Source organism: Colossoma macropomum, unplaced genomic scaffold, assembly GCF_904425465.1.
Source record: "Colossoma macropomum unplaced genomic scaffold, Colossoma_macropomum, whole genome shotgun sequence".
NCBI lineage: Eukaryota > Metazoa > Chordata > Actinopteri > Characiformes > Serrasalmidae > Colossoma > Colossoma macropomum.
In genome coordinates, this window is record NW_023494790.1 from 30711986 (window position 1) to 30734083 (window position 22098).

Sequence of the window (22098 nt, forward strand, 5' to 3'; positions counted from 1 at the left end):
TAATAATTGAAAAGTGTAAATAACATGCTGAAAGCCCAGACGTTTAAATAGCATTAATTAATTTTGTGCGTAAATATATTTTAAAAGTTTTAATTTTATTTGCAAAGATATTTAGTGTTTTCAAAGGTATAGGCGTTTAGGTGTTGCAAAACAGTTTTATATTCTGGGTACAGCAGAATAAAACCGCTTTAGCAGTGAAAACACAATAGAAATGAAAGACCTTCATTTTCGATGGTCTTCTGACTACTAATATTGTGAGAGTATACTTCCGCCCAGGACTATATTGCGATGTTGAAAATGACAAAATACAGAGGGCTGCTCTTTCGGCTCCTGGATACTGTTAACTATCGGGACTATTGAATACGACCAAGTGTTAATTCGTTTTTAAAACAACAAAATTCACACTACTAATTGATGAATAGCCTAAGCGCGGCGTAAATCCATCCGCTGTGTTTGAGTCGGAGTGAGCGGAAGCAGTAATAAAACTCCTTCCCTTTTTTCCCATCTGCTGTAAGTCTCTTTATGCGATTTGGTTATTTTATTCTTGTTATGGGAAATCTTGTACTTAGCTATGTTTCTCAGATTTTATGCGTGTGAGTCGGTAACTTGTGCTTGTTACTGTTAGGTAAGGCCTAAAATAGAGTTTTAACCACATTGATGGGGAAATGAGAACGGCAGGCTAAGCAGCACGTTAGCCTGGTTACTGAATGGAGCTTAAAATCTCAGGTGTGGGATTTAAGACAACGGCGGGCACAGGCGTGTTGCATCTTGTCTACGCCGAAACATTTTAAATCAGGATACACTGGCTTTTGTTTCACCGTACAGGCTCATTTTGTTTTTAACCGCAGTGATGTCATCTACACGCGTCTGACTGCAGTAGGCGTGCAAGTTAGCTTAGCCTAGCATAGCATAACCTGCAATTTGGCGCGCCGGCTTCGCTGGAAAACTGCAGATAAAGTTGTTTAGAGTGCGTAGACTGATAATTTGGTGGTTTCTTTCGTGAACGGTATGTGTATGTTGCGAAAGGGAACTTGAATAGATGGTTTATCATCATGTGATTATCATTCAGGGAAAAATAACGTTAACGTTATTCTAGTAGACTGCAGAGTGTGGTGGCTAACAAGCTAACCTAGTGTTTCTGTGCTGTTTTCGACGCCGCCTTCTTTGCTGTATGCAGATAGTTCGCCTCTTGTACTGATGCTTGTAGAAGTTTCATTTTGTGGATAGCTAGGTGTAATTTTTATATGATGCACTTCTTTGTGGCAAATTCATTGTAACTCATGATTTAATCGAAATTATAGTGCAAAAGTGCTCAATAATCAGATGATGCACAGCCGTACTGCAGTTGTTTATCACATTGCATGTAGCATTGGTCTGAAGTTGTGAGTGACTAATCGGGACCTTATGTTTTCGTTTGATTGTCCTGCAGGCGGCATGAGTTCTATCTAAATACTGCGCAGGCTCTGGTCTGCCACTGCTTCAGCGCAAACCTGTCTGTCCCGGCCGCCACCATGGCCTTTGTGCCCACGCCCAGCCCCACCGTGGTGGATCAGACCACCCTTATGAAGAAGTACCTGCAGTTTGTGGCTGCCCTCACAGACAACAACACTCGTGAGTACACAAACATGTCAGTCGTCCAGTGACTAAAAAGTTCTTGCACTATGACTAGATACACTTTATGTCCAGCTGTATCCAGACCCACCTTCTAATTAGTCAGTTCAACTACTTTGAGAGCACCGGTGTTTAATTACGTACACATCACATAACTTGAATAATCGCCATGAAAAAATATTGGCAAAAAATGGGATGCTCTGGAGCAGCCACACATGAGCCTAAGGGTAACCATTCCCAATGCCAAGAAATTAAAGCCCCCAGCACTGGGCCCAGCGGAGCTGCATTCTGTGGAGTGATAGAGCACCATCCACTGCCTTTGAGATGAGTTGGAGTAGCATTTATGATTAAACAGTAGAGAACGGGAGGGAATGTTCTCGCAGATTATTTGGCTGCATTGTCAAGATGAAGGCGAGTGCCGTAGAGCTTCAGAGCTGTGATGTTATTCACAATGACGTACACATTTAGTGTACTATCGCTTTAATACAGGAATTCTACAAAATAAAGGAAAGACTTAAAGCAAATAAGCCTCAAACGTTGCTTTAACATTGGCAATTCCTTCTGTCCAAAAAGTACCAGCCTTTTGTGTTACAGATCTAAAATTTCACAGTCTGAAGTTCAACTCAGCTTTTTTAATATTTGCCAGATTAACCTGAAGGTTGTTTTGTTCCAGATGGTCTATAAAGCTCTTCACACCTGACCAGAATGTTTACTTAGGGACAAAGACAGGTTCAGAATTTGATGTAAGCCTAGTGTCACACTCTACATTAGAATTTAACCGAACCGGCTGCAGATCAAATATAATCTTACAGTAGTTGTTAAGTATGTCCGTTTTCTGTTATGCAAGTTGAGAATTAGTAATGTTAGCTGCAGCGTAAAAGTGAGTCTTAGCAACCGGTGCAAAAATAACATGCTGCTATTTGTAATAGAATGCTTCTCAACCAATCATGTTTATGTTGTTGAACTGAACTGTTGTGTATATTCCAAAACTAATCACCCAACATCAGTACCTGATCTAAGGCTCTTCTGTCTGAGTGTAAACAGTTCCTCACAGTAATGCTCCAGCATCTAGTGTAAAGCCTTCTTAGAAAAGTAGAAGCTGTTACTATGGCATAGTGGGACAAACTCCCTATTAATACCATTAATTTCAGAAGAAATGTTACATGAGCATGTGTGTGCAGACTTTTGGACATTGTAGTTCTTGCTGAGATTGTACTTCCAAAGGTTTGTGATGAGAGTGATGTGCAGCCCAAACTATGGGGTGTGAGTGTGTTTTTCTGGTTGTATGTGCCTGTTGTGTGTTTGGTTGGTGAAAGGAAAACTGATAAAATTTGAATGCCTCTGTTTATGTCTGTAAAAACGTTATGAAATGTACTGCTTCTGCCCTGACTGCACTTTCTGATGCAAATTTTAGAGGATGAGACCAAATTGAAAATGATGCAGGAAGTCAGTGAGAACTTTGAGGTAAGCCCTGAAGTCATTTTTCCTTGAATGACATAAAACATTGGTCTAGTCTCAGAAGAGATCAGTTAAAGGGCACATATCCTGGGAAAACCGAATTTCCTTAGCTTTCTGAAAAGAAAGTAGTTTGAAGTACCGTACTGTTTGTGCTGTTTACTCCCCAGTATGTTCTGTCCATATATAGAAACTAAGCTGCAATTACAGCCTCTTTTTAATTCATTGTTTCTGTGATGTCACAAGAAACAACAAATTTATATATCAACCTGTTCAGCCTGCGGTGGGTTATCCCTGCCAGTTCGCATTGAATTTCTAGTGAGTGTTTCAGCTCTGATTGCTTTTTGAAAGAGGCACCATACAGGCAGCCAATCAGAACAGAGCTCATTTATCTTATGTCTTAAAGGTACAGTAACAAAAATAGCTGTTTAATTTAAAGGAATGACAAGAATCTTAAAATGATCATATACAATTTTTTGGTTCGTTAAGCAACACAATTTATAAGTGGACCTTGAAGAAGTGGGGAAAAAAAATGAAAATGTAGGTCATAGACCATTTGAAAGTAAATGTTGTCTTGATTATATCTGGACCAGAATTGTTAGTTTTTCATTTGCTTTTCCTTATTATTTAGTCTTATATTTTAATTTCAAATTTCAGTTTAGTTTCCGCTAATTGTTCAAATACATTAAAAGGTCTATATCTTACTTTGTGTTTTTTCTATGAGGCTCATTTATAACATATATGAACTTTTATGTACCAAAACATCATAATTAATTTGTACATGAACATTTTCTCTGCTGTCTTTACACCTTAGAATTAAACAGGCTTTTGTTGTCACTGTGCCTTTAAAACTGACATATGTAAATAACCTCACTTCTGATTGGCCATCCTGCCTCATTCAAAAAGCAGTTGGGCTTGAAACACTTCTTATAACTTCAGTGTGAACGGGCAGGGCTAAATAGGTGGATGTATGTGAATATGTTTATTTTTTTTTATCAAAACATCATATTGGGCTGTTTTTTCTGTATAGCCGCTAGAGGGGGTCTGCTATGTTGAATGTTTGATGATGCAGTTTGAAGTGAATTACAAGTGCTAACGCTCTTTAGTGTCTGAAACCAAAGATATCACATCCTGTAAGCCTGTTTGATAATCAATTAACGTCCCCACAAATAGACAAAGCGATCATATTAGGCTGACTGTATGGACTGGGGAGTGAACGGTATGATTTAGAACTTCAGTATTTACATATTACAATAAAATTATTTTTTTAATAGTTTTTATTAGGTTTAATTTTAACCTAATCTATGTCATATGCATTTGTAACATACATTTAGTTATTATATGCTATAATTGTGTCTCTTTTCCCTTTATTTAATAGAAGATCAGAAAACCTGTTGGCTCAGAACATGCTCATACTGGTAGCCACTGGGCAGTAGATGCAGTGGATAGATTAGATTGAAAAACGCTGACTTGTTCCTTTTAACCTGTGTTTGGAAAGGGTTGAATTCTTCCCAGCAGATTCATTTTTTAATACTTACAAGTGCTTTTTTCCCCAGAATGTAACATCCTCTCCTCAGTACTCTACTTTTCTGGAACACATCATCCCTCGTTTTCTAACCTTTCTTCAAGATGGAGAAGTGCAGTTTCTCCAAGAGAAGCCCACCCAGGTTGGCTTACTGTCACTTTTCTGTGTAAATGGCATTCCAGGACTATGTCCCTTAACATCAACCCTTTTATGGCTCAGTCGGATTTTTCACACTGATCTTCTGTTGCAGCAATTAAGGAAACTGGTCCTTGAGATTATTCACCGCATCCCCACCAATGAGCACCTGCGGCCTCACATAAAGAACATTCTCTCTGTGATGTTTCGCTTCCTTGAGGTTAGTTTGATTTCGGTACCACAAGTTTTGTTCAGCACAATCAAAACAACAGCAATGTGCTTGTACCAGTGCGACACATACTTCCACGCAGCTACTGTGTCAGTGTCACTGCTGTGCTGAGAATGGCCCTCAACCCAAATTATATCCTGCCCAGTGGTGGTCCCTTTCTGCTGGTGGATGGGATAAAGAGGGCCTGATAAATTGTGTAGCAGCAGACGGGCTACAGTCAGTTACTGTAAACCTACTTTAGTGAAGTAAAAAAATGACAGATGAGTGTAGATACAAAGTACGTCTACCTAATTGACTTGCTGCTCAGTGTGTGTGACACCCCTCCTGTTGTATCTAATTGTCACTGTTGCAGTGTGAACACCAGTGTTTCATTCTTTAGATCGAAAGTGAAGAAAATGTACTCATCTGTTTGCGCATCATCATCGAGCTGCACAAGCAGTTCAGACCTCCGATCTCTCAAGAGGTAAGATTCAGCTCAGAGTTGACACCCTGTAAACTCCATAGAGCAGGGCATTGTTGCAAAATGTATTATGATAATACCTTTTTATGATACAGATTATGATATTCATTTTTTCTTACATCTGATAAGTTGTCACATCAAAAAACTGTGAGTGTGATGATTTGTGTTCAACATTACACATTCTGCTACACTAAATTCTATTAAACAAGACTACTTGCGCTGTATGTCTAATGGAACATACAGTTGGAAAGTGTCCACCCAATGATATTCAGAATATGATAAAAAAAAAAAACCTCAATGTGAAATATTAGAGCATAATTTATCATGATAATGACGTTATCATATTGCCCGACCCTGTGATTTCATGTTTTTTATTTTTGTACCAGTATCCTGTAGCTGGGGCAACTAATTTCACTTTCTCCTCACAGATTCATCATTTTCTGGATTTTGTAAAGCAAATCTACAAAGATCTACCAAAAGTAGTGGTAAGCTGTTATTACTTCACCTAAATAAAGTAAGCCCCGGAGTCATAAGTCTGCTTTGTACTGTTTTTAATTGACTTTATTTTAAATCCCTTTTTTCAGACAAGGTACTTTGAGAACCCTCAAGTGATAGCAGAGAACACGGTGCCGTCGCCAGAGATGGTGGGCATGATCACCTCAGTGATGGTGAAGACTGCTCCTGAGCGGGAGGACAGTGAGACTCGAACGGTCTGTGTGCTTGGAGCACTCATTATTACTGCAGCACACACTTAACATAATGGTTAAAACAAATTTGCAGGTTAATAGAGATGTTTTGTCAGATATGATTAGTAGAGACACAGTGATGATGGCGATATGCTTTAGCCCAGAATGGTACGTGTGTGTGTGTGTGTGTGTGTGTATATGTGTGGGTGTGTGTGATAGTACCATCAGTCCTGGGCGCTGAAAGTAAAACTGATAAGATCTGAGTGTCTCAACTGATATTCCTGCTACTTATGTTTAGCTGAGCATAGTATGACACTTTGTGATATTATGAATGAGCAGTAGGATTCTCACAATGTTTTGACTTTGCTGCCTTTTTTAGGCTAGACAGCATGATATTGTATTTGTGAAAAATGAAGAAAGAGAAACTGCTTTGAACCTAAACAAAGCTCTTTATTTGGACAATTCATTCTGTCTGTTGATAAACTCTCCACAAGTAGATCGAATAAATAAATTATTTTAAATCTGACCTCTCCTACATTCTGTATATGTTTGAAAGGGATGTTAAACAGTGGGATGAGGGCATACACCACAGCATTCATCACACGGTGTTTATATCCCAGAAAATTGTTTTGAACCATTTGCATCCAGTTTGTGTCTGCAGTGTGTGCAGAACACATCAAATAGTTTACTAGCCTATTTAAATAAAATATTAAAAGTTAGCGAATTGAATTGTTTACCATGTTGTGGTGCTGAAAATGCACTGAACATTTATGTGCAGCCCTTGTTTTTTTTGTTTTCCTCTCTGTCGTTTTTCTGTATAGCCACTAGAGGGGGTCACACTACTCTGTTGAATGTTTGATGATGCAGTTTGATGTGAATTACAAGTGCTAACGCTCTTTAGTGTCTGAAACCAAAGATATCACATCATGTAAACCTGTTTGATAATCCATTAACGTCCCCACAAATAGACAAGGCGATCATTATGCTTTATGGGGGGAAAAAGCACTTTTGATTAATTACTTTCTCTGTCATTCTTTATTAGTGACAGCTGGTGCACCTTTGAGCAGCCATGCTCTCTGTGGTATCTGACTGATGTCTTCCCACAGTCTGTATCTCATTTGTCTCCTTTCTGTGCTCCAGCATACTATAATCCCGCGGGGGTCGCTGTCGCTCAAGGTCCTTGCTGAGCTGCCCATCATCGTGGTGCTCATGTATCAGGTGAGGACATACACCACACAACCAGAGGACGCTTTACCAATTTATACAGCCACTGATTTAAAGCAGTTGCCCAACCAAAAATCCAATTTACACAAATTTCCTCTTACCTCAAATGTAATTGATCAACCGGGGCGTTTGGTGTTTTTTGTTTGCTGGGCACATTGAGTCTGAGTCAAAACCATGACCAAAAGTGGCCAAAAATGAGACAAAACTGTTTTGTTTTTTTTTAAATACAAAAAATGCTTCAAAAAGATACGTATATTTCAGACATTATTGCTATTATTAAAGTCTAGCTTTGCAATGTAACTTCTGGAAGCAAATGATGGTGACATTATTTATCTCAACTTTAGAAGCAGAAGAATACTTGCTTTTTGTCTTACTTTCTGTCAGTCAAAGTTCTAATTAATTATTTTTCTTATTTTTGTAGCTCTATAAGCTGAACATTCACAACGTTGTGTCTGAGTTTGTGCCACTGATTATGAATACCATCATGCTGCAGGTGTCTCCTCAGGCTCGGTCAGTATCCTCTTTGCAGAACACTTGTGAAAACTTCTTGGCTGTTGTAAATGAGATTGGCTGTACTAATTTCTGAATTCCGTTTATGTCTGTATAGGCAACACAAGCTCTACAACAAAGAACTTTACGCAGATTTCATTGCTGCTCAGATCAAGACGCTGTCCTTCTTGGCCTATATCATCCGTATCTACCAGGTACCGTGCTCATGAATAAACTATAGTGGTGAATTTAAGTGGTCTTCCATTGGCATGTATTGTGTTTAACATTATCAAGTAATTAGCTACTTAGTAACTTTTCTTAGCCCCCATCTGTCCATGGTTAATGAACTGGTGTGTGTGTTTTGGTCAGGACCTGGTTGGGAAGTATTCTCAGCAGATGGTGAAGGGAATGCTGCAGCTGCTGTCTAACTGTCCTCCTGAGACTGCTCACCTCCGCAAAGAGCTGCTCATCGCTGCCAAACACATCCTTACCACAGACCTGCGCAGCCGTAAGTTTCCTTATGTTGCCCACAGTTTACATGCTGCTGCTACTGAGGCCACATACAGCTGAATTTTAAAACAATAGGTAGTATGGATGGGCGCACGTCTGAACTAAGCACTCATTGCATACATCAACTAATAAAATGTTACTCAAAATTCACAAATTAATTTCATGTTGCTTGTCACCAAATTAGAAAAAACATCCCAATATGTGGCTCAGCTGAATTAAATATATTTTCTATTGGCATAATCTGGTGGATTTCATTGCTTAGTGTGGCAAAGAACTGCCTATTTTGACAAAAAGGGGCCATTTGACTGACATGCAAACTGGCCAACCACAGAAAGCTATTTGTGTGTGACATGCCAAGAAAGGCAGTTGTCAAAACTGCTACAACAAAAAAATGACCCAGTGGAGCCATCAGGAAATGTCAGCTTCAAATAAAACTCTTTCAAAGACATGCACGTGCAAATCTGTGAATATCTTTATGATGATTTACAAAATTGATGGCGGCCTGATGCTTCATTCTTTTAAAATTCCTGCAGTGTTTTCTGTGAGCGTCAGTTCTCAATCAATAGCAGTTGAGAAAGGAATGCGATACACTCTGCTAAATCATTAGTCCTCTGGAGGATAAATGAATCAATGTGAAGCTCTAACTACAAAGCTGCTGCATCGATGTGTCTCATGGTTCAGGGGCTGCTTGCCCTTTCTGTAGTTGCTCCGAGATTTTGATGGCAACTGATGAGGACTATTTGTCTTGCAGAATTCATTCCATGCATGGACAAGCTTTTCGATGAGTCGATACTCATCGGTTCAGGCTACACAGCGAGAGAGACGCTGAGGTAAGAACAGAGATTAACCCTTTTCTCGCTGTTGTGGACAGGTGTGAATTAACGTTGGATTGATTCTGAACGTTTGCAGCATTGTCACATATTTGAGTTGCTGGCAGGTGTCAACACTTTGTCTGACAGATCACAGCACTGTGGCACTGTCATTCTTTTCACGCTGTCGCCGTGTGCAGTCTCTGCTGCTTGTCTGAGAAACATGATAACACAGTAGTAGGAGGAGGAAAAGACAGCGGTCTATGATCAGAAAATATGAAAATGACTGGTTAATGGTGCATGACTGAGCTGTAAAGCCCCATTGGGCTGAAGAGATCCAGGTGCCATCTCGGAGTGCCAACCTGTCAGTGCAGCGGCATGGGGGGCTGTCCTGCACTGTCCATCACCCGGCCCCAGGTGTCACACGGCTGCCAGCATCGCTTCCGCTCAGGTCGTCAGCCTTCAGCCGACAAATCTGGCTCGACTACAGATCCGTCAGAATCATTAGCGTCGTTTATTCTGGCCCGCCATTTCACAAATTCAGCCAGCCTCCACCCCATGTGTCCACCCTAGAAGTTCTGTTGCAGTCAAGCTGATTAACCAAGAAAGCTGAAGTTCTCTGTGCATTTTCAGAAGATTAGCTCAAGGCAAAAAAAAAAGTGATACGGAGTAGGACTGCCAGATGTATTAGTTAATTGTGATTGCAGGGCTGATATCTTGCTAGGCTGCATTATGCAAATTAGCCTTTCTGTTTACTGTTTTCGCTATTACAAAGTGTCTTTTTTGTGCTATGACCTTCCTGACCAATCACAGATGAGTTTCGACTGGGACATCATGAGATCCAACAACTGTGAATTCTTTGGGTCAGATACAACGCAGGCCAATTGCATTATGTAGCAGTGAAATAGTGCAATAGTTGTAGACATGAATTTAAGAGCCCTGCTGTGTTTCAGACCCCTGGCCTACAGCACACTGGCGGACCTGGTGCACCATGTCAGGCAGAACCTACCTCTGACTGACCTTTCACTGGCTGTGCAACTGTTCGCCAAGAATATCGATGATGAGTCCCTGCCCAGCAGCATCCAGACCATGTCCTGTAAGCTGCTGCTCAACCTGGTGGACTGCATCCGATCCAAGAGCGAACAGGAGAACGGCAATGGCAGAGACATCCTCATGAGGATGCTGGAGGTGAGCCTGGATCTCCTGAGTAGCTGTGGTGTAGCTAGGTATTGATGATTTGAGGTAGGGCTGTACAGGACAAGAGCAGTGGCAGAGACATCCTCATGAGGCTGCTGGGGGTGAGCCTGGGTCTGGTTTGTAGTTGTGGTGTGGCTAGCTATTGATTATTTGTGATAGGGCTGTATAATAATGTTTGTACATTGTTGTTGCGATTTTGGCCTTCGAAATATTATCAGAGAAGACGACTGCCCTTTAAGCAGTGTTAATGTGGGTGTTTTGTTGAAGCTAAGTATTCATGTAATCGAAACAGTACAAGTCTTTAATCGTGTCACCGATTTAACATATATTGCAGTGTGGTGTTTTGAGTGTGTGTGTGTGTGAACTGGCCAAGGTTGCTGTTGTAAAGTTGTAAAAGTACTCCCTCTCCTTTGTCCATTAGGTATTTGTGTTGAAATTCCACACCATTGCACGGTATCAACTTGTGTCGATCTTCAAAAAGTGCAAGCCCCAGTCAGAGATGGGTGTAGTGGATCCAGGAGCGTTGCCTGGCGTCCCGGCTACACCTACAGCCACCACACCATCGCTACCTCCACCTGCACCTCCCACGCCTGTCCCACCAGCTCCTCCCCCTGCCACACCATTTGACAGAGCAGGGGAGAAAGAGGACAAACAGACCTTCCAGGTGTCAGACTGTCGCAGCTTGGTCAAGACCCTTGTGTGTGGGGTGAAGACAATCACCTGGGGAATTACCTCCTGCAAAGCTCCTGGAGGTGAGACCCTATGCATAAGGGTCTTCTATGACGTGTTAATATCATCTCAGCAAGTACACCAAATGCACAGCTTGTACAGTTTAATACAGACAGGTTTTCTTTTTGCTTTGTTTTGCAGAAGCTCAGTTCATTCCCAACAAGCAACTTCAACCTAAAGAGACACAGATCTACATCAAACTGGTCAAATATGCAATGCAGGCTTTGGATATCTACCAGGTACGATGGTCCCCTGATCATTGTATATTCTCATCTGTGAAGTACATAGCCATTGCAGTGGTTTATCCAGTAGATGAATACAGAAACTGACTGCAAGAATTAAGAGTGATAGCCATGATGGAGTAGTGGTAATGTGCATTACTCTTCTTTAGGGATGCACAGTTTCAGTGGTCGATATACTGTTTGTAGATAAATACTAATTTAATTGTCTGACTGGAATTACAGCTGATAATTTGGTACCGTATTCTTGTTAGAGTGTAATGATGCTCTGATGCTGCAAAATGAAAATATCTATGAAGAAGTAGTGCTGGGCGATATTGGAAAAAACCCAATATCATGATGATAGATGGATTGCATCAATAAAGTTAAGAACCTCTGCTAAAAGAATTTCTTACAAACTTGATATAGCTCAAAGGGAGCCTTACACAGTATTTACAAACATTAACCAGAAAGGAAAGTTTCAAAAGGAAACTTAATATTTGTTTAAATTTTAGGGATTTAACAAAAACAAAAAACAAAACACGCAGCACCGTGTCAGCAGTCATTAGTAAAGTGCACAAAATAGATTTAAAAAGCTCAAAGCAAAGTGCCGGGCAACGAACAGATGCTGTATAATGGATGTAGTGCTGATTATATATCTGACATTACTAAAAACATTGCTGAAACTGAAAAGCACCATAACAGTATGTGAATGTCACGGTATGCTGGTATATATGTTTGCCCGGCCTGGTGTGAAAGTTTTATACATTTTCAACAAATTTATAGGAATCAAAAAACATTCAGTTGATGCCCAGCAATAAACACACTGAAGATGAAATCACTTAGCTTATTACTTTTAAACCAAGCATCACTTATCAGGTATCGTTATCAGCCCAGAACTTTCAAATCAGTGCATCCCTAATCTCATGAGTAAGGCACACAGGGATAATGCTGGTAGCAGAGTTCTACAGCCTATCACAGAGCCAGCCTCCGTTTTGGCTAGGTACAGATTGCTGGCAACGGGCAGACGTATATCCGTGTGGCGAACTGTCAGACTGTCCGCATGAAGGAGGAGAAGGAGGTGTTGGAACACTTTGCTGGAGTCTTCACTATGATGAACCCTCTCACCTTTAAAGAGATCTTTCAAACCACCGTGCCGTATATGGTTGAACGGATATCCAAGAACTATGCCCTACAGGTATGATGTTGTTTGGAATAAAGCATTTGATTTGTTAGGAGAATTGAAGTGTAAAGTACTGCGTATTTTGACATTAAATAAAGAAATGAGGCATGATAGGCCAATCATTACAAAGATTTTAGACATGAGGTGTATGGGTTGCGAAGCGATAAAATCACTGTAATGCACAGCCTTTGGCCATGGTTTTCAACAGTACTCCATCATTTTAAACAATATTCCCTGAATAGCACAGTGATTTTTGGTGCATTAAGCTGGAATTTAAGTGATGATCACTTGGTTGTATAGTTATTTTTACCGTGACTCAGCCAATCAGATTTTAGAACTGGAGCTATCCATTTTGTAACATGTATTTCTTTGCAGATTGTGGCAAACTCCTTCCTGGCCAACTTGTCAACCTCTGCGCTGTTCGCCACTATCTTGGTGGAGTACCTTTTAGAGCGACTGCCTGAGATGGGCTCCAATGTAGAGTTGTCCAACCTCTACCTCAAACTCTTCAAACTTGTGTTTGGCTCTGTATCACTATTTGCTGCAGAGAATGAACAGATGCTCAAGGTAATGTTCTGCTTAGTATAATACAATTCACAACAAGCATTCTTAACAAATGTAATTCAAACATGGTATGACAGTTATTCTATGATGAACGTTAAAAATGGTAAAGGCTAATGTGAGTGGGAATAAAATCTCTTGTGAAGGTTTTCTGTAGTTATAGAAATCCTAAATCATTGTGCAGAGGGTATCAGCTCAAACGTATTGTAGGGACACTATAGCAACATCTTTCTTTCATATCTAAACCTAATTCTTCATTAACAAAACAATAAACTATGTCCTTGCTGTTTGAGTGGGACAGGATAGTGCTTTGGAGTAGCGTAGCTGGGCTGGGCCAGTTGATCTTGATGGCTCAGACAGAGTTTCTTGGAGCTGTTGGATTGAGGGGTCTCACACACCCTCCTAACTGTGACAACCGCCATGCCGCTGATCGTGTCTGTGCCAGCGGCCTCGCCACATTAATTTTAATGTGTTCTGTCAGCTCCTCAAATGAGAAATGGCACTTGTGCCTCAGATTGACAGCAAGGACCTGAATGAAGGTCACTAGAAAATAAAGGAGCACAGAGGAAAGAGCTATACTCTCTCTTCCTCTGACCCATAGCCCTGGAGTTTATTGAAAGCATGATATGATATTCAGAAGCATTAATTGACTTGCTGTCTTGTCACGTTTCAAGCTGACAACTGTAATTCAGCCTTCAGTTTATTAGTGCCACATGACATCCTCATACTTTTTTGTGGCTTCCACATTTAAATGCGAAGAAAACCTTCTTGATGTTGATCCTTATGCCGTAGTTCGGATGTTTGCCGCAATCATTTCCAAGTTATTTATTTATTTATTTTATTTTTTTTAAAGAATGTCTTGAACTGCTTTAACGATTGTCGTTTCTTGTGACGCCGTTTCATCTCTTCATTCTAAAGCAAAAAACTAGCGAAAGTTCTCTAGCCTTGGTTTACTTTGCAATGACACTAAATGATGCAAACACATGTCTTTATGAAACTCAGTCTTATATACGTTTTTTTTTCTCTTTTATGTACAGCCTCACCTCCATAAGATTGTGAACAGCTCCATGGAACTGGCCCAGTCAGCCAAAGAGCCCTACAACTATTTCCTGTTGCTCAGAGCTTTGTTCCGCTCTATTGGCGGCGGGAGCCACGACCTGCTGTACCAAGAGTTCCTGCCCCTTCTACCCAACCTGCTTCAGGGTAAGCAGTACTACACATTAACCCACTACAGAAGTATTGTGCTAAATCCAGCTTAAGGTACACTCGGTGGTAGTAAAATAAGAAAGTGGGGACTAGGCCGCTTGACTTGCTCAAAAGTGGACGCACATTTCCCAATTCAAAGAGAGCATTAGATTAAAAATGCGTTTCTGAACAGCTGAAACATAACTCCTCATACTAGTTTATCTTGGGATAGAGGAATAGTTGAGTTGTTTGTGTGTAGGGAGTTTACAGAGTGACATCATAGGACATCTATATATAGACTCTCATTCAGTTTGATTTGATTATTATTCTTTTGGAGATGATGTCATGCCATCATGATTTTCTAGGGGTATATTGATGCACAAATGTCTATATGATTTGATTCAGTGTGATACGTTTTGTGACACAGGAAGAATAAGGACTTCCTGTATATGTACATTGTGTTCATATATTGATATTACTATGTCAGTGTTTACATGCATACACACTGTCCAGTTTGACATGATTTTCAACTCTGAGAACATTAAATTTTAGAGCTTTTAATTATATGGAGGTTATAAAATGGATTCATTTCACTCTAATAGATAATGTCCTCCAGTCAAACATTTCTAGCCCCTGATATGCTGTCCTACCTCAAAAATCACAATTTATATTTGATTAAAATAAGCACAGTCATTTGTGTGGGTGTGTCCATAACATAATCCCTGCCTACTTTATTCTGATTGGCTGCACCCATGTGTCTAGTTTTGTTCGATGACAGCAGTTTCCTCCAAAAATGACAAATGATATGCTCAGATGTTGCATTTGTAATGATAGTAATAATGTCAACATTATTTTGTTTACTTGTGTTTGATATCAGCTAACTAGCTCTTCACAAACATACCGTTTTCTAGCTAAAAATAGGAGGTGAAATAAATTGTGATGCATCACAGCTAGTAATGTTAGCTGAGGTAACAGACGATTAGCTTCTGTCTGTTTATCTTTCTTGTTGTAAATTTCAAGCCACTTAATCTATTAAAGCATTTTGTTGTCTCATCCTGATTTTAATTTGTGTTCATAGCGAAATGCTGAGTGCCACGATGTGGTGCTTAGAGAAACGAAGCAGTGCTGACGTGCCCCAGTGCCAACACACAGATGTTGCCAATATTACCGAATTATCCTTTGTCCTCTTTTAGGCCTGAACATGCTACAGAGTGGTCTCCATAAGCAGCACATGAAGGATCTGTTTGTGGAGCTGTGTCTGACTGTGCCTGTAAGGCTGAGCTCCCTGCTGCCATACCTGCCCATGCTGATGGACCCACTTGTGTCTGCCCTCAACGGCTCCCAGACGCTGGTCAGTCAGGGCCTGCGCACCCTCGAACTCTGCGTGGACAATCTGCAGCCAGACTTCCTGTACGACCACATCCAGCCTGTCCGTGCAGAACTCATGCAGGTATGCTGTTTTAACTTTTCACCTTTTGAAATTTCTTTTCATATTGGGGATTTTAACCATTTTGCTCTTCACACATCGACGTTACTAGGCGCATGTTATTCCAGTATCCCGATGAAGAATTATTTCATATTGTAATGGATAAAAATGCCAGATATTAGACACGTTAACTGCATACAGCTAGCGTTCAAGGTGATCCAAACCTGATTTGTTTAGTTGATTGTTTTTCCCTATGTATGTTTAACACACTCTGTTTAACTTCAATAACTATAACTTGCACCATAACATTTTTTTCGTTTTGAATATTTCCTTATCAGTACTGGGGCTAACACGGTCCAAAGTAATGCTTTACAATAATGTGATTACTTTGTAGTTTCAATTCTTGTAAAGTGGATATATTGATTGATTTAATCTCCCTTCTGAAGAAGAGAGAATCCTCACATCACCTAAACAAACCAGACTCTTCTTTTCAGACACAGCTTTGTATGCTTTATATTTTATTCTGAAAGAGTTTATTTTGAGGCAGCTGCTTTCAGACATTTTCTTCAAGTTAACTTGTACGTTTTCAAAACAGTATCACAGCCATAACTGGCTGTGATGGAAGTAAACTAAAGAATGGTGGTTATTTTTTTTTCTTTTAAGTAAAAAGTAAGTAAAGTAAGTATTAGAGTTTGAGACACCGTAATCAGTGATTTGTAATAGGTTACTTTTAGGGTAACAACCCTAACACCTATTTGTATGCAGCACTACTTATGTGGGCAGTTTAGCTGAACATCACAATATCAGCTGCTTGTGTGTGATATTCTTTTTATAATTACATGGCTGTTGCAAAGATATTACACAAGGTTTCCTGACTAAGTATAAAAAGAAAATACTAAGAAAAGTTTGGGTGTTCTTCCCCCTCCTCGGCCCTCGCGCCCCTCCAGGCTCTATGGCGAACACTAAGGAACCCAGCAGAAACCATCTCTCATGTGGCCTACCGGGTGCTGGGCAAGTTTGGTGGCAGCAACCGGAAGATGCTGAAGGAGTCTCAGAGGCTGCAGTATGTGGTGACTGAGGTGCAAGGCCCCAGCATCAAAGTAGAGTTTACCGACTGCAAAGCGTCCATTCAGCTGCCCATGGAGAAGGTATGGTGTCCCTCAGTTTCACTGCTGCTATTACTAGATACTGGATATTCTGAATATTGCAAAGCGTGTGTCCTAGAGATGTTCACAAGTCAAATCTTGTGAGTCAGAGTTGAGGCTCAAGTCTCTGGAGTGTGTGAGTAAACTCTTTAAAGAAAACCCCTATTATAAACATGTCTGGTTCAACACGGCTTCAAATAACCGGACTTCCATTATAGAAAATTCTGTTGGATGGATAGAACTGAAGCACCACGTGCGGTAAATCCGGTGTTTAAAGGAAAGAGGCAAAACAACTTGAAACTGTTGGTTAGTCTGTAGTTATATAGCACATATGCTAGCTAGCTAGCTTAAGAGCTAATTCAGCCTAGGTTTTAATAAGTAAATGAATATGATCCGTAACTTACCAAAACCTCAGCTAGATTAACTGACAACTTTAGCTTAATTAAAAATTGCACTAGCTAGCATACTTGCTATCTGAACTACATACAAGCCAACTATTTCAAGTTGTTATATGCCTTTCCCTTAAACGCCACATTTACTGCATGTAGCATCTGACCAAAAGGTTTTCTATAATCAAAGGGTCATTATTTTCTAGCCATATCGTATCCATGTATTTACAGTAATGACTATGCATTTCCATAGCAAAAGTGACAAGCAAAGTCACACATGTAAGATTGGTTTTATGCATTTAGTACAAGGCTGACAGTCCAGCGTAACAATCATAAGTCTGTGTTGTGTCGCGAGTCAGTTAAATGAACTAGACTGCAAAATCCATCGTAAATAGCAGTCATGAGAGCCAGTATAAGCTATAGGCCTTTTAACAGAACGCACATAATGGGCATAATATCTACCAGATTTCTTACACATTGACCTTTTGACCTTGGTATGGTAAGCAAAAGATTTTTAGGGTGCCCGTATCCTAATGTTTTCTTGTATTTTATTTTCCCCTTGAGATCCACGTATAATTTTTGTCTTGTTTTATAAACCAAAAATGCTCATTAATTTTTGTGTAACCATTTTCCAACCTCTGTATATCTCTTAGAATAAACAGGCTTTTTTCGTTAAGGTGCTTTAATGACTGATACAAGATAAATGAGACATTCTGATTGGCTATTCTGTGTTGCGCCCCTCTAAGAAAGCATTCATTTTTTGTATTTGCGTAGTTGTTGAATTCTACAGCACTTGTCTCTGTATATTAGTGCGAGTGCGCTAGGGTGCACCATGTTGAAATCACTCAAATTTTCTTCTGGAAATGATGTCATTGGACCCTGCTATGGGGGAATTGGTTTTTGATTTACTTTGGAAAAAAGGTTACTTAAAGGTTGCTTTAAATTTACTTGATTCAAATGTTGGCTCCACGTTAATGAAATGTTACATTTCCAGTATGGCTGCCTTTTTAACTGCTCATGAGTTTTCAAGTCTGATAGTCAACGTTTTGGGTTTTTGTTTGTTTTTCTTTCGAGAGATGGTTTTGGGTGCATCTTTCTTTCTTATTGAGAGCTGCGAAATCTGCTTCCTATTGTGTTTCAATTTGGGCTGAAAGCGTACACGGGAGGGGCCGTGCCGGGATTCTCATTGTGTGATGAATCCTTGTCACAGAGAAGCCTGTGTGAGAGGAGACAGGCCTCCCCAGGTAATTAAAGAGATCATCAGGCTGTAAGCTGCTCTCATCTCCTTCCTCCTGCCCACCCCCCTTCCCTTTAATCAATCTCCCCGTGCCGTGCAGACGGGATTATTTGCTGCGGCTAATGGCTCTTCCTGCTGCCCGCCGCTACTTGGGAAAACACAAACTGTCATTTCTGTAATTGCGTTTGCGCCTTCAAGATGGATGCCTCCCCGCCATTGTGCCGCCGCGGCTTAATTTCATTTGCATGCGCCCCGCAGTTGCCGCGGGCGGCAGCTGCTGTTCGGTGCGGCCTGGAGCCCGGCTTTGTCTGTTTGGATTAAGAGAAGCTTCGATGCGTCAAGCCTGCGCTCCATAACTCACACTGTCCCCCAGAGGACCAACGGCAGCCCTCAGCCTTTTCCGATACAGGGACTTTGCATGTGCATGCTCAGTTGAAAGTACATAAGTGTTTTTTCCCCGTCAAAGATTTAGTGATGTTGATGGTGATAATTGCAGAACTGAGCTGGCCTCTGTCTTCAGCTGAACACACCCTCCATTCGCTCTGTGCTCACCTGAGAGATATTAATACAAGTGCATCTCAGTCCTCAGCTTGAGAAGACTTCACTTTTCAGTTCACTTTTTTTTTTACTTATATACTTATATTGACACTGAAAGCTTGAGTATTGGCTGATACCAATCAGATATGATTGTTTCTTTAAAAAAAAAAAGTAGATTTTTAATTGATCCACTTAACTTTAGATGGTCATCTCAAAGTGCCATGCTCAAATTAGTCAAACACTACAGGAAGCAATACATAGCCAACATAACTTTAATATAACTATCACTTTCGGTGCAGATCTATGCAAAATTAAGTTGTTTAAAATGGAGAAATCGTAATTCAAGTAAGAAACTTCTTACTGTTGTCATACACTATATTGCCAAAAGTATTCGCTCGTCTGCCTTCACACACATATATGAAATTGAGTGACATCCCATTCTTAATCCATAGGGTTTAATATGATGTTGGCCCACCCTTTGCAGCAATAACAGCTTCAACTCTTCTGGGAAGGCTTTCCACAAGGTTTAGGAGTGTGTTTATGGGAATTTTTGACCATTCTTCCAGAAGCGCATTTGTGAGGTCAGACACTTATGTTGGACGAGAAGGCCTGGCTCGCAGTCTCCACTCTAATTCATCCCAGAGGTGTTCTATCAGGTTGAGGTCAGGCCAGTCAAGTTCTTCCACACCAGACTCGCTCATCCATGTCTTTATGGACCTTGCTTTGTGCACTGTTGCCCAGTTATGTTGTAACAGGAAGGGGTCATCCCCAAACTGTTCCCACAAAGTTGGGAGCATGAAATTGTCCAAAATCCTTTGGTCTGCTGAAGCATTAAGAGTTCCTTTCACTGGAACCAAGGGGCCGAGCCCAACTGAAAAACAACCCCACACCGTAATCCCCCTCCACCAAACTTTACACTTGGCACAATGCAGTCAGACAAGTACCGTTCTCCTGGCAACCGCCAAACCCCGACTCGTCCATCGGATTGCCAGACGGAGAAGCGTGATTTGTCATTCCAGAGAACACGTCTCCACTGCTCTAGAGTCCAGTGGCGGTGTGCTTTACACCGCCGCATTCAACGCTTTGCATTGCGCTTGGTGATTGTTCTTGAGCTAATCTGAAGGCCACATGAAGTTTGGAGGTCTGTAGCGATTGACTCTGCAGAAATTTGGCGACCTCTGCACACTATGCGCCTCAGCATCCGCTGACCCCACTCTGTCATTTTATGTGGCCTAACACTTCGTGGCTGAATTGCTGTCGTTCCCAATCGCTTCCACTTTGTTATAATACCACTGACAGTTGACTGTGGAATATTTATTAGCGAGGAAATTTCACAACTGGACTTGTTGCAAAGGTGGCATCCTATCACGGTACCACGCTGGAATTCACTGAGCTCCTGAGAGCGACACATTCTTTCACAAGTGTTTGTAGAAGCAGTCTGCAGGCCTAGGTGCTTGGTTTTATACACCTGTGACCATGGAAGTGATTGGAACACCTGAATTCAATCATTTGGATGGGTGAGTGAATACTTTTGGCAATATTGTGTATACTAGGATTTCCATTATACTGAGTCAGAGATCCTGCCCTGTCTCTGTGTGTGGCAGTTCATGATGTCCAGCTCCTGAAAATTCCCAGTCAACAAGCTGATTAAGTGTAAAATTAAAACAATCTGTCCAGTATCACTGCTGGGTCTCAAGTCTGTGCCATCTCTGCCTTCCAGTACAGCGGAGTGAATGGTCCAGTCAGGCCTGATCCTGCTGTCGTGCTAAACTTTCCTCACTGCTGACTTGATTAATCTCCTCTGTTCACTCTGTCACCTTGGAGCCTCTACCCATATTCATCTCTTGCCTGAGTGTGGCGGCTTTAAATGAAGTTTAGTGTTCAGACGAGGTGAGAGAGCCTCTGGTCCCACGTGCTGAAGCTCCTGGAGCTTGTCTGTGAAGTACTATGTGGGAGGGAAACGTTGATTTAGTGCTGAATAGACTCATTCAATAAGGACCTCCAGTTATGTGGGGAAGCTATTCACTAAAGGGCTGAGTAGCCATGGTGTGGAAAAGGCCTTGAGCGTTTGAAAAATGGACATGGTTTTAACAGACAGTTCTCTTGGGGGCTGGTACATGTGTACAAGGTTTGGGTGACATTTATTATTATGTCTCAATAAAATGAAACAGCGCAAGACCCTCAGGAATTGAACCACATTGGTGTTCTTCCAGATTTTGCCCTCCTTTTCTAGGTTCCCATCTCCCTCATCTGGTGTGCCATTTAGTTCAGCTCCCATAAGTAAAGACTGCGACGACAAGGCTGTTGCAGACAAAGGTAGCAAACAGTGAAGAAATTCTTTGATCATCATTTAAATTGGTGGTCTTTGAATGTTTAAGCCTCCACTTTAGCCAATTTAGTGATCAAAGTATGCGTGTGACAAAGTTCTGAAAACAACCAGTAGGGAGTGGCATGGAATAACGTGTGTAAATGAGTGCGAGAGTATGAAGATGATAAGTTACTTTATTACTACAGGTTATGTTAGCTTATATATCTTAGCATGGCCTAACATTCAAGCTCACGTACAAAGTGACCTGCCTTGAAATGGCAGAGCTATTTGCCATGTAATGGATAGGAAAATAAGCTTGATTCCCATAACCTCGCTTTGGTGAATCAACATTCCATGTTGTCCTCTTCTCTGGCCATGGACGGCTCCAAACTCTCCCTCTTTGCTGTTAATGTGTATCTTTAGTCCAAACATAATGTTGAGAGCTTTTTTTAGTTGAGCAGCTTTGTTTATTTTTTAGTTGAAAAGCAAATGCTGCTTGCATTGCAGATCCACCGCCATGAAATCTTTATCGTATAATCTGACCTGCAGTGTAACGGAAGTCAGTCAGTGTGCCGCAGAATTCAGCCAAGATTTTATTTGGAGCATCTCATGCTGTGTGACTTGCAATGAACATTTAAGACCGCTAATGCAGAGTCTGCGGTGGGCTTATGCTGCTATCAAGTGGTTGGATACATTGATATTTTCGATGCAGCACCAGTTGGCAGAGTTGTGATGTCAACGCTATTTTCATCATGGTGAACGAATGGAAAGCGATCAGATAAACTGTACAAATATAATAATAAATGAATAAATAAATGAATTTTAAACATGTTAACTCACGTTTTATTTC

The 22098-nt window shown here is 40.8% G+C and overlaps 1 protein-coding gene across 4 annotated transcripts in view; it reads left to right on the forward strand.

Moving 5' to 3' along the window:
* The first annotated feature begins 449 nt into the window (after nt 1-449).
* The window catches only part of LOC118809592 (transformation/transcription domain-associated protein), a 117090-nt gene continuing 95441 nt past the window's right edge, over nt 450-22098 (forward strand). Inside the window, exons 1-21 of one of the 4 annotated variants that reach the window (XM_036573052.1) lie at nt 450-510; nt 1430-1611; nt 3026-3075; nt 4623-4733; nt 4842-4946; nt 5335-5418; nt 5844-5900; nt 6000-6125; nt 7242-7319; nt 7747-7835; nt 7933-8029; nt 8184-8322; nt 9076-9154; nt 10087-10321; nt 10752-11082; nt 11201-11298; nt 12281-12475; nt 12836-13027; nt 14059-14224; nt 15400-15656; nt 16580-16780. In XM_036573052.1, coding sequence (XP_036428945.1) covers nt 1512-1611; nt 3026-3075; nt 4623-4733; nt 4842-4946; nt 5335-5418; nt 5844-5900; nt 6000-6125; nt 7242-7319; nt 7747-7835; nt 7933-8029; nt 8184-8322; nt 9076-9154; nt 10087-10321; nt 10752-11082; nt 11201-11298; nt 12281-12475; nt 12836-13027; nt 14059-14224; nt 15400-15656; nt 16580-16780 — 2790 coding nt within the window. In that variant the 5' untranslated portion in view covers nt 450-510; nt 1430-1511. Of the gene's footprint in view, nt 511-600; nt 727-878; nt 1007-1429; nt 1612-3025; nt 3076-4622; nt 4734-4841; nt 4947-5334; nt 5419-5843; nt 5901-5999; nt 6126-7241; nt 7320-7746; nt 7836-7932; nt 8030-8183; nt 8323-9075; nt 9155-10086; nt 10322-10751; nt 11083-11200; nt 11299-12280; nt 12476-12835; nt 13028-14058; nt 14225-15399; nt 15657-16579; nt 16781-22098 lie in introns of those variants that run through there. The other 3 variants (XM_036573056.1, XM_036573055.1, XM_036573054.1) reach the window with 3 other exon arrangements.